General features: G+C 37.2%; 1 protein-coding gene across 2 annotated transcripts in view; it reads right to left on the reverse strand.

Annotated features, from left to right (window-relative positions):
* DOP1B (DOP1 leucine zipper like protein B) overlaps positions 1-12,384 on the reverse strand; it is a 59,910-nt gene that overhangs the window by 12,524 nt on the left and 35,002 nt on the right. For both annotated transcript variants that reach the window (XM_063305380.1, XM_063305382.1), the window contains exons 19-27: positions 10,199-11,816; positions 9,491-9,602; positions 9,047-9,232; positions 8,525-8,644; positions 6,262-6,396; positions 3,102-3,157; positions 2,497-2,601; positions 2,348-2,414; positions 1,295-1,439 (exon numbers count right to left, since the gene is read on the reverse strand). In XM_063305380.1, coding sequence (XP_063161450.1) covers positions 1,295-1,439; positions 2,348-2,414; positions 2,497-2,601; positions 3,102-3,157; positions 6,262-6,396; positions 8,525-8,644; positions 9,047-9,232; positions 9,491-9,602; positions 10,199-11,816 — 2,544 coding nt within the window. The remainder of the gene's footprint in view (positions 1-1,294; positions 1,440-2,347; positions 2,415-2,496; positions 2,602-3,101; positions 3,158-6,261; positions 6,397-8,524; positions 8,645-9,046; positions 9,233-9,490; positions 9,603-10,198; positions 11,817-12,384) is intronic.

Genomic DNA, 12,384 nt, shown 5'->3' on the forward strand with positions numbered 1-12,384 from the left:
TAGTTTGGGGTCCTCTATTCATCAATATATTCTTTAATATTAAGCATTAATATCTCTGAGCATTTGTTCCACCTCTTCACCCATATAATTCCAAATGAAACAAAATTGGGTGGGATAGCTTATATCATAGAAGACCAAAATAACATTCAAAACAATTTGAATAGGATAGAGAAATGGGCTCAAAGAAGCAAAATAAAACTTAAAAATAAAATAAAAGAGACACAAGCAAAGTTCACTTCTGAAACAAAAAGTGAATGCACAAATACTGTGTAGCCCTAACTATCAGCTTGACTGCATCATGCTTCTTTCTTTTAAGTAGATGGCATGACTTCAGTTGCTCTTGTCTTCTTAATTTGCAACATACTGCTAAGCTCAGGAACTTGTCTAGCTAGGGATCTGCATCAGCTGACTCAGCTTCACCATTGTCTCTCAGGTGTATTCTCTGCAGCTAATTTGTGGGGTGCAGGCTGGCTGAGAATGGATGTGCTCTTCAGCTTCTGAATCTGAATAATAAGACTGATCCTTAATACTAATAGAAAGAACAGTTTAATACTGAAACCAAGACAGTGGGCTTCACTTTATTGGTTATGTTCAAATGAAGGTTGACAGTCATCTGTATGGACTGTTGTAATTTTGAGTGGTCTGCTGGCTACCTTGGAGACTTAAATCTTGATTCAAAATGTTCCTTTAAGGCATGACTAGTGGGATTTAGGAATGGAGAATCTTCTCACTCAATCCTATTAGATGTCTTGCAGGAAGCAGACACCTTAAAAATGTATTTCATGACACCAGGCAAAAAGATTCAGGGCCAATGACTAGACACCCTGAGAGAACTGGATCCAGTAATTGAAAGTTATCATGGACATTTGAATTAGGTGAAGAATATTTTAATTCTTTTAAGTACTGGCTTGCTCAATTTCAGGTAGTTTTATGTCTATTCCATCTCTCTCTCTCTCTCTCTCTCTCACACACACACTGTTTACAGACTAGTGGGAGCTGGTTCTGGGATTATAAATTTTAAATAAATAAACCTTTAAATTTTATTAGACTGAGACGGTTTAATATAATTTTCTGATTTTGCTGCTTCTCTCTATCTTAAGATTTTAAAAGTATGTTGCGGGCAATACTTTGGTATATGCTACTATCAAAAATTACATTTCATCAAACAATTAGCTTAAGAGCTATGTTTGTTTGTTTATTTCAAATTTTGTTACCACCCATCTCGCATGAAGCGACTCTAAAACTTATATTCTATATTTGAGTTGTTATCCAATGCAATTTTTGGTTTACTTACCATGCAGATTATTTTCCACAATGGATTCATCTGAAGAGATCTGAGACTGAGCTTTCACTTCCAGATTCCTGCTGAGCCAGCTAGTTTGTTCTAGGGAAGAAGCTGCAATATTTCCCACTGCTTCCAATATTTTCTGGGTTACATCCTGAAAGGCAAACAGATTGTGAAAGAAAAGCAATCCATACAACTAGACACTATGCAGTGGAAATAAGGGAAATGCTGCGTAATAAAAGTATTACTCAAACTGCATTCCAGGAGAGCTGTGCACAAAGCTTTTCAGGAAGGCTGTTAGCGTGTCAAACCAAGTTCAATACTTTTTTGTTGATAATCACAGGGCTGCTCTATTACATTTCTCCCCACCCCACTCATTCCTATAAGGCTGAGGTCAAGATACACAACACAACCAGAAAACTTCTTTGACCCCTGTGGTGGAAAAACAACTTCCCTTTCCCTTGCAGTACAGTTTGCTGTTCTTTTGTGACCCTCAATATGAACTGCTCAAGACAGTTGTCTCAGAAAAGTGTGTAGGCTAGAGCCCATATGCAGCTTGCCAGGGCTTTAGAGAGAGAGATGTGTACAGCTTTACTAAAATTCTGGAAATCCCAGTTATTCATTCAATTTGAAGGCTGCCTGATTCCAGATGACTCTGGGTGGCTTACGTTAAAAAAGTGAGAACAATGAAAAGAAGAAAGAGATCATAAACATCCAGAACACAGACAGTTTTTGCGATAAAAAAATCTTCAAGGGCTAAACCACCACTCTTCTAGAATGCCTGGGAAAATAGACAAGTCTTCCATGACATTCTGAATGTGGGAACAATTCAGAAAAGAATATTTTTCTTTTCTTAAGCAATTGCTTTGGCTTTACAGCTTAATCTTACCCATAGCATGAGAGATTAACTACTGATCTATTTGTTTGGCAACTGATCTATTTGTTTGGCAACTATTACGTTAGTTGCCAAATTTGCTGCATGGTTATAAAATGACATACTATTTTACACATGTACACGATCCCCAATCCAAATGTAGAGATTCAAAAGAGGATGAGGAGTACCTGCAGGTCCTTTTGATTCTTTTTATTCTCCTGGTTTGGAGTTCTTGTCACAAAGTCATTCAGAGTGCTGCAGAAAAATAAATCCAACTCAGCAAAATGATCAACTGTGGTTATTAGCATACTGACCAAAGTGATTGTTATTGTCATACCTGAGAAGCAAAAAATGACCAGGTTGTGCCAAATTCAATTGTACAGATTCCTTGAACACTCCTAATAGCGACTGGAAGTTCTCCTGCAGGGCTGAAGCTGGAAGCCTGAGAGTGGGTGGGTGATATTTAGGTTAGAAAATCCTGAAGGAAGTATCACAGATTTACAGAAAAGGCTATTTAACTGAAAAAGCTATTTTTACCTCTTATTGTTATGTTACAAATACCGTAGTACGTATGTAAGTATCTGTGTGTATCTCCAAAGCATTAAAGTACACAAATTTTCTCAGCGTTTCTTTTTAATACAATTTTTATATAATTGTGGTGGTGATGACTAGGACTGATGGAATTTTTTAATCTAGCTGTCCTAGAACAACAGACTAAGATGCTGCACTGCACTGTAGTAACAAGTCATAATAAGAAACTTCATGGAGATTATATCTTAACATGTTTGCAGCTATTTAACTGAAATAGTTTTGTGTCCTTGTAGTACTGGGAACAAAAATTCTACAGGAGAGTATATACATACTTTATGCATGCAAAAAAGCAAATATATTAATAGTTGGAATGTGTTCTAGAGACGTTTATTAGCTAATAAGCCTATTTACCTTTGAACGAAAGCATTGCAGAACTGAAGCACTGGGATATCCACTAGGGCAGATTTCTGGGAAAGAAAATACAGTACACTATACTATAAACACTATAGCAGTGTAATCCCTGCTGTCTGTTATAAAAAATTAAGCAGTTTCATTACATATTACAGTGCTTTAACTAAAATTCCCCAGTCTACTTCATAGTAATGACTTGCTTCTAAAATACTTTGTTTTCATTGTGATTGGGCACAAAAATAATAATAATAGGCAACTCTTATTTTCCCCCAAAATTTAATCAAAAGTATCTGAAATTTCTCAAAGTATGTCCCAAATTAGCCAATAGTTAAGTCACAGCTATCCTGAACAGTCATAATTATTGTGGTACAATGATAATAATTACTCAAATCTGTACTGTCCAAATCAGAATTCTAGATTAATTTTCTGCAGAAAAGCACCTAAAAAACAGAACATGCTCTACAAGTAGTCCTTGTTGAACGACTACTCGTTCAGCCACTGTTTGAAGTTACGACAGCGCTGAACGATGGGGAGTTACAATGGGCACTTGTTTTGGCCATCACAGCATCCCGTGGTCATGTGGCAACTGGCTTGTAATTATGATGCTGCAGCGTCCTATGGTCACATGATCACCATTTGCGACCTTCACGGCTAGCTTCCAACAAGCAGAGTCAATGGGGAAGCTGGCAGGAGGTTGCAAATGGCGATCAAATGACTTCAGGTTGCTGCAACCACACAGGATTTGCCTGATGATGGTAACTGGGACTGCCATAACTGCGGTCATAAGTGACTGCAGTCATGTGATGTTGCACTTCACAACTGCGTGGTCCCAATTACCATTGTTAAGCAATGACAACCGGAATTATTTTCCCATCCAATTCCAATTTTAGGGTTTTGTTTTGTTTTCTTTTAAAAACACTACTTTAATTTTTGAAGGGTTAGATTTTAGAATTGTTGATTTATAGGTATTCCAAACTCAGGTGGGCCAGATTTCAAATTAATGCTATTAGCATTTACTATCAATCAGTGGAAAACATCGTGCACCTAATATATGCACCATATGATTTATATGAAAGGAACAACAGACAAATCTTAGCACTCTGAAATTTTCATGAGCTTGAGAGTTCCACATATATTCTCATTCTAATCCTACTGAAGTATTTATATAAAGGAACTGTATTGTAGAAAGAACTCTTTACTGATTTATTATTTTTTCCCACAATCCTTTCCTCTGTAAAATATTACATGCAGTCTTAAGATCAATTAAACTATACAGATATTGACTTCATTCAGCAATATGTCTGTGCAAAATATTAAAAAGCATGTTAATTTTGCAGTGTTAAAGCAGCCCTATCTTCCTGGAAAGCTCATGCTGCTGCTTCAAAGGCTTTCCCAGCTGTCTGCATATATGTAACTTTGCCTTGCCAGTGTACCAGTGGAATAATGTCTGTATATACACTCAAATGTCTCTAAACCTCTAAACCAAGCAAGAGATTTCTGAGATCTAAATTTTACAATTGACTTTCTTTTGCCATTAAAATGAATGGGAATTTAGAGCTTGAGATTTTGAATTTTTCTGAAACTTGGACAGAAGCTACAGCTTGCTTATAGTGCCATTTGAATATCTGACTTAACCAAATGTAGGAAACTACTACAGATTTCATGAATTCTACTCATCCTTATATATTCAGTGTAAACATATATTCTTGCATAATTAGATTTACAGACATACTTAGGATACATAAAACCAGCATATCTATTTTTCCACTATTGGGTGTTACTAGCAGCACTCACTTGCCCACTCCATATTCCTATAAACCAGAGTAGAATTCAAATAGCAATCTGTTATTATGGTTGCTTCTTCAAGCAGTCTATTTTCCACTTAAATACTTATTGATGTTCTATTTATTCTGCAACACTCATTACCTCTGAAACTTCTAATTTTATCCTGAATCTAGTTTTTATCTTTCAATCGTAATTGAAATGGGGCCACGGTGGCTCAGTGGTTAAAACACTGAGTCAGAGGACCATTAAGGTTGGCAGCTTGGCAGTTCAAAACCCGAGGGCTCAAGCTGCATGACGGGGTGAGCTCCCATCAACTAGTCCCAGCTCCTGCTAACCTAGCAGTTCGAAAACATGTAAATGCAAGTAGATAAATAGGTACCACTTTGGTAGGAAAAATAACAGGGACATGAAAGAAGTCCCCTAGGGCGTTCCTGGCAAATCCTTTCAATACAGAAGTGCCTTGGTAGGTGCTTCTGACACACACACACAAATAATAACTGAGTTCCCTTTTTTGGTACCAATCTTTGTCAAGGTACATGGAAAATACAACTAATTATTTTAAGGTGAAATTTTATTGAACAACATAGAATCTTTTTTTAATGTAATAGTAAAATAAATGTATTGTCATTTTTTGGACACTTTTGCTAGTACTGAAAAAATGATACTTCTGCTATTTAATGTTGTCAGTTTAATAAGCCACCTGGAGTCACTATGTGTGAGTTGGGCAGCCTTATACATTTGCTAAATAAATAATTAATAAAAGAGTACTATGTTAATAAATGGAAGATTTAAAAAAATCAATTTTGACCAACATCAACTGTCTCATCAGCTGGTATCCGCATTTTTTGCTGTGAGAAACTGAAGCAAAAGCAGAACTCACTAAGCTGCTGTTGCTTTAGCCACCATTTGTTCCCTTGATCACGAATATATTGGACAAATTTCTGCTCCACAGAGAATAATTCAGAGTAGGCCACATACAGCAACCATGATGAAGAAGCAACAGTCAGAGTATCTGGTCCACTGCTGTTTTTCCAGTGTGTTTTATCCTGTTCTTTATCCTTTTCTTTAGATGTTTAAATTGGCATTGCTTATAATTTTTGATCCCAGTTTAAAAGGGTACTTCAGGTATTTTAGCACTTATTTGTGTGACATTTTTAAGGTTAATTCTCATGAGCTGTCTTGGATGGCTTTTCTACCATGAAACATGGCATAGAAACATGGCATCCATCCATACAATTTTAAGAAACCTCTTGTAGCTTTTAATGAAAAATGTAACATTAAATATAGCTTGTTTTCCCTGTCTGCATACAAAAAGCAATTAGGTATTATTTCATCAATTTAGATGGTTAAACTGATCCGTTAAATATACTCCTACCTCTTCGCCTTTAATTTGGGAAGGTTTCTTTACAACTTCTTTTATTAGCTGCAGTATAATGTCAGTCTTCAGGGTATTGAGCGCACAAACAAGGTCAACTAATATTAGCTGTGATGTATTAGGTACAGGAGGCATCTGAAAGAAAAAAGTAAAAGGAAATTTCTCATATATGTTTTTTAGAATATTCACTCTACTACAGGTATGCAGAACATCCAATATGCAGGCCAGATTGGACCTTCCCAGATGTCCCACGCACACAGTACTTGTGTTTGGGGCCTCAAGCAAGAGGTGTCCATGAAGTCCTCCCAGCCTCCTACCCCAAACCCCAGGAACTTCATCTTAGAGGCACTACTACTACTCTGCCAGAGAACAGTGGCTTGGAAGGAACATTTTAACATTTCAACTTCACATAACATGTGATTTCCTAAAAGTAACAAACCAGATGAAGCTGGTTCTATAGAGCTGGAGTTTGATGGCATTTCTAGCAGGAAGTAATGAAGAAAACATGATTAACTCTAGTTTGCTTTAGAGAACTTTCACGTTCTTAACCATGGTTGATGTAAGCCAGGCTTAGTGTGTCTTCTGAACAAACCGAGTCAAATGTAAACACATTGATTATACAGATAAAATATGTAAAGTAACTTTTGGTACTTAAAGCTAAAATTTACTGATGAGCATCTTCCAAGATATATAACTCACAATTCATCAAGCAGTTTCTGTGCACAGGCCCTGTTTATATAATAAAAGCATATGATTGAGTGAACAGGAATGTTTTGTGTGAATATGGAGTTGAAGGTTGGCTGCTGAGTGCAGTAAGGGTGGTATATGATGGATATAAAGTATGTGTAAAAACATATGGAATGATTAATGAATGGTTCAACACTAAGCAGGGATGAAAAATGTCCCCTTGGTTGTTTAATGTCTTTAAATATAAAAGGAATACTTGGGGTGATGTTAGAGGTGTTGGTTGGAGATGTGAATGTACTTTTGTATGCAGATGATGCTGTGCTGTTGGCTCCGAACTCAAAAGATTTGCAGTGAATGTTAAACTATATAATGAAAGAAGAAGCGTGGATCTGACATTAATCTTTCCAAAGAAAATAAAGTTGCATTTGAGAGGAAACTGAATAGAGCAATTGTTAAAATATACTTAAATGGCAAACAATTAGAGCAAGTAGATAAATGCTTTTACTTTAGTAGAATTTACCAAAGATGGGAAAATGAATGGATAAATTTTAAGATGTCTAAATGCTGGTTGAAAGATGGTATGTAAGTATGTAAGGAATGAATGTTTGTCAGAACAACTGAAAATGTCTGTGTGTAAGAGTGTGCTTCTTCCCACTTGGTTATGTGGGAAACAGAATTGGGTATGTCTGGAGAAACATAAAAATTACTTGAATGGAGTGCAAATGGGGCATTTAAGAAGTACGCATGGTAAACAGAATCAGGAATGAATGGCTGATGGTTACTTGTTCATACAGGTAGTCCTCACTTAATGATTGCAATTGGACAGGCAACTTGTCGCTAAGCGATGCGGTCATTAAGTGAAACATCACAGACTGCTTCAGACTTATGACGACAGTTCCGCTGTGGTTATTAAGTGGATTGCTGCAGGTCATTAAGAGTGACATCATGTGATTGTGACTTGCTGCCAGCTTTTCCACTGACTTTGCTTGTCAGAAGCCGGCTGTGAAACTCACAAATGGCGATCATGTGACTACAGGGACGCTGTGACAGTCATAGATTGAGGACTGTTGCTGAAAACTACCTTTTCAGCCCCATCATAAGTTTGAATGGTCGCTAGACAGGGCACCCGTTAACCGAGGACTACCTGTATATCAAGAATGAATGAGGATCAAATTGCAAAAGAAAATAGAAAGAACGAGTGAATAGGTTAGGAGGAATGGGAAGACCAAGAGAGTTGTGGTGAGATGCAGTAGATCAGAACCTGAAAAAAAAAAAGAAGTGAGAAATTCAAAGAAGGAAAGGCATTTTATGAAGCACTGTGTAGGTATGGTAGAAACAAGGATAACCTGCAAAGATAGAAAGATAGGGAGAGGTATAGTGAATGTTTGGTGTAAACTACATTAACTTTACCTCATGCATTCGGTTTCCTTGGCTTGCTATTTGCTACACCTTTTATGTGCTTGGCGTAACACTGCTTACTCTAAAAGGGAATATATGTTTGCATGCTTAGGTGTAACAGATCTGGCTTAATCTGGCAGTGGACTGATGCACTGGTATTTTGCATTTTTTTTTTTACCTTTGTTTGATATTTATCAGGTTTTTTGCTGCTCCAAACTGCTGCTACTGCAGCTATTAGTTGCACACCAAGTTGTCCAGTGAGGGGATTCAAGAAGTCTAGGATTTTATTCTTTAATATCTGTTAAAAAAATGAAGAACACACTAATTATATTTTTTGTTCCTTCATAGACAAATTCTTGTTTGTAAATTCCAGGGATTCTGACCCTGATTGGATGAAGTTGTGGTGAACAATGCTATGGCTTAACTTTACGGCTGTTGAAAAAAAGAAGTATCTGTTTATATATCTGTCCAATTAATATTAGCAAAATAAAACTGGAAAGACTGAAACAATGGGAATTATAATCGTTCAGTATAAGGTTATTTTACACCAGTGTTTTAAGTTTCAGAATGTAATCTTTTAGAAAAAATGTTAATCACTTCCATGCTACCTGTAAAATATTCCATATTAGAAAATTTTATAATTATGCTCTGACAGTGGAGCATCCTGCCTATAAATTAAAGCTTGCACAAGCACTCGTACTTTTGTTGCTTTAAAATAAACTGATGAACAGCCTTTTATTCCTAGGAAATCAGATGGTCTTTTTTGAGAATCTTCCCTTTTAATGACATTCCAGAGGAGAGACATGGTGTTAATGATTTGAGGAAGCTCTTCCAAAATGGCATTCCTGGCATTTCTTAGACTTGTTGGATCAGCATTGAAAGGTGACTGGGAAGAAAAAAAATCAGTAATATGAAAAACATGAGCAAGATTTTTATTAATTAAATTTCTCAAAATTAACCTAGTTCCATTTTGACACCCAATACACCGACATGTCTTTAAGATTTACAAAGTGGGATCATTGATCATTTTGAAATGAGTCAATATCCAAAGAAACAAACCTTTCTTATATTTCCTTCACAGTTATTGCCTGCTCCCCTGTCCCCCAAATCTTAATATAAGAACCACTTGGTTGCATACACATACCTTTTTGGTTTGGTTTGGATGATCCAGAAGACAAAAATGGCCAATAGTTGTAAGTCCTTCCAAAAGAGTTAAAGGATAATCTGGTGTAATGTTCTCCCTTTTATAATTTATGCTTTAGGAAAGAAAGCTTCAATAAGTTACTGTCCATTAGCCATACCCTTTTATTCACACACTCTTTTCTTGGAGAAAATAATTTGCTATGGCTATTTAGCCAAGAATCCTTTATCCACTAAAAACAAAAATGTAACTATGAGTTTTCCCTAAAAAGTTGGGCAGGGGGGAACAAAAGCAGAATCTTCTGTAAGGAAGGAATCTACCCAAGATAAAAGAAGTGAGATCTTATTTTTTCCTCATCTACAGACTCCTTTTGATGGAACCACCTAATTCAGAAAAGGGACTGTACAGTGGTAGAGCATATGTTTTATAGGCCAAGGATCTCAATAATGAATTCTTAACTCTTAATCATTAGCAAAAACTCTACAACTAGCACTAGTTGCTGCTAGTTATCCCAGAAAATAATAGGTTAGACACACAATATTCTGACCAAGTATAAACACATACTCCTACCTTCTTATATCTTTCTCGTCTACAGAAAAAAATCAAACGCACTGTAAGACATTAACTTTTTACTTTAAAAATTTGGAACATTTCATACCAGCCAAAGCCTAAATTAGCAAAACAGAAAGATAACAAGCAGGCATACCCTACCTTGCTGACATTTTAGTTGACATCTTCAGAATTTCATGCTCATATTGTTTGACAAGCTCATCCAGATTCTTGCATATTTGTACAATAAATGGGGCTACTGTCCATCCTAAAGATTTCCCAAAGTATGGCAAAGAGTGTGTAACCAAGCCTACCCAAGATGGATGCATGCCGTAGCCATATTCTGGCTGCAAGCCTCGAACTACTGCAGACACAAATAACCCTTGAGAAGTTATAGGGTGTGGATGCACATATTGCATAGCACTGATTGCCTCCTGAAAGCTAAGCGCCCTCTGCCATTCTTTAGACAGGGCTGGCTGATTTTCCTGTTCCTCTTGAGTCTGCCCAAGATGATGCTCCAAGACTATCAACACTTGCAGAAGTTTAAGCAATTCAATTTGTAAAGGGTGTTCACTCCAAATCTGATCGTGACCAAAGTTGATAAGACTTTCCTCAAGGATATAGTGTTCACTTAGACCATTAGTCTTATCAGCTAACATATGTTCATAGCATTTCTGACTAACATACATAGAAGCAGAGAGAGAAAGAAGGACAAACTCTTGAATTTTGCATCTTCCAAGCAAGTTGCGTATCAAGTCTATATTCTTGCTCTCTGTTGATTTGGCCATTGTAGTCAGCTGAGTCATCATTCTGATCAAGACTTCAACACTTTTCACTTGGACATCCCTATTGCCAAGCACATCTTTGTGAGTTACCTTCAAATAACAGGGATAATAAGAACGCAGGAAACTTAAACAAAGATACATTAACAATTCTATTAATAAAGAATGGGGGCACACTGTTGGTGACTGAATTTGAAGTTTTCCATAGAAACTCTGTCCCACAAGTGATTCCTGGTGGCGAGCTAAAAGATTGTAGATTAAATTTAAATGAGCTGTGGAACTTGTATCCATGCTAGTGGTTGCTACAGCTTCAGTAAACTCTTTAGGATTTGTTTTAAGCACTCCCTCAAGCACAAAAAGTGCATACAGAACCCTTTTGGAATCATATGGTTGCATGTACAAGAGAACATGTTTAAAGAGAGCTTCAACCATCTCCTGTTTTTCTTTCTGTTGCTTTAGTAATCTAGATGTTGTAAGTGCTTGAAGCTCCAAATCCACTTCATCATCACTCGACAGAGATTCTGATGCTCGAGTTCTGTCAGAATCAGTACGTACCAGATTTATCACAGCACTAGATTTTGAACTGTCAGCAGGATAAACATGAGAAGAACCACTATGTTTCATACTGTTCTTGCCATCTGTTGAGGCACTATTATTCTCATCATTGGTCAGATCTTGCTGCTCGAGAGGAGAAAATGATGATGTATTATCACTGTCCAAAGGCCCAGTGCTGGTATCAGCAGATTCAGTATGTTCACTCTCATCCTTGCCCATTTCTAGTAGAGCTTCAGCATACCGAGAACAATTGTTTACAGCGAGGTCATTTTTTAATAGAGATTTCTCTGGATCTTTTTCAACTTCAGCCCATATAGCTTCCCTGTCCACAACTGTGAATTGGCTCAGTGGCAGAGTTTCTTCAGAACTGCTTTCACATAGTTCATGAGACCTCAGTGACTCCTGAAAGATGGTTTTCTTTGTATACCATAGATGCATCTCTTCTAAAAAGGACATACAGTTTAAAATATAAATACATACACACACACACAAATACTTTTGTCAGTGCAAATACCAAAAGACAGATGGTATTTCCATATTACCTGGTTACCTGAGGGACTGCCTCTTCCCCATTATATCAACCTGCCCCACCCAGTCACGCAGGGAGGGCATGCTGAGGACCCCGTCTACAAGAGAATTCCGTTTGGTGGGGTCCAGGAAGCGGGCCTTCTCTGCAGTAGCTCCCGCCCTGTGGAACACGCTGCCCCAGGAGGTGAGGTTGGCCCCATCACTCCTGGACTTCCGGAGGAACCTGAAGACCTGGCTCTGCCGTCTCACTTGGGGCGGTGAAGAGAGTAGCTCCACTTATGGATGGCTAGCACCCTAAAGCGCTCCTCATATGCATGGCCTGTGTCAGATCTTGCCACTTGGACTTTATTTTTTATTCCTATTTTTATAGTTATTTATTAATGGTATTTATGTTTTTATATATTGCATTTGTACTTTATATTTATTGTTCTAATTGATTACTTCCGTTGTAAACTGCCTAGAGTCCCTCTGGTGGGAGGAGAT

This window comes from Candoia aspera, chromosome 5 (genome assembly GCF_035149785.1).
Source record: "Candoia aspera isolate rCanAsp1 chromosome 5, rCanAsp1.hap2, whole genome shotgun sequence".
Classification (NCBI taxonomy): domain Eukaryota; kingdom Metazoa; phylum Chordata; class Lepidosauria; order Squamata; family Boidae; genus Candoia; species Candoia aspera.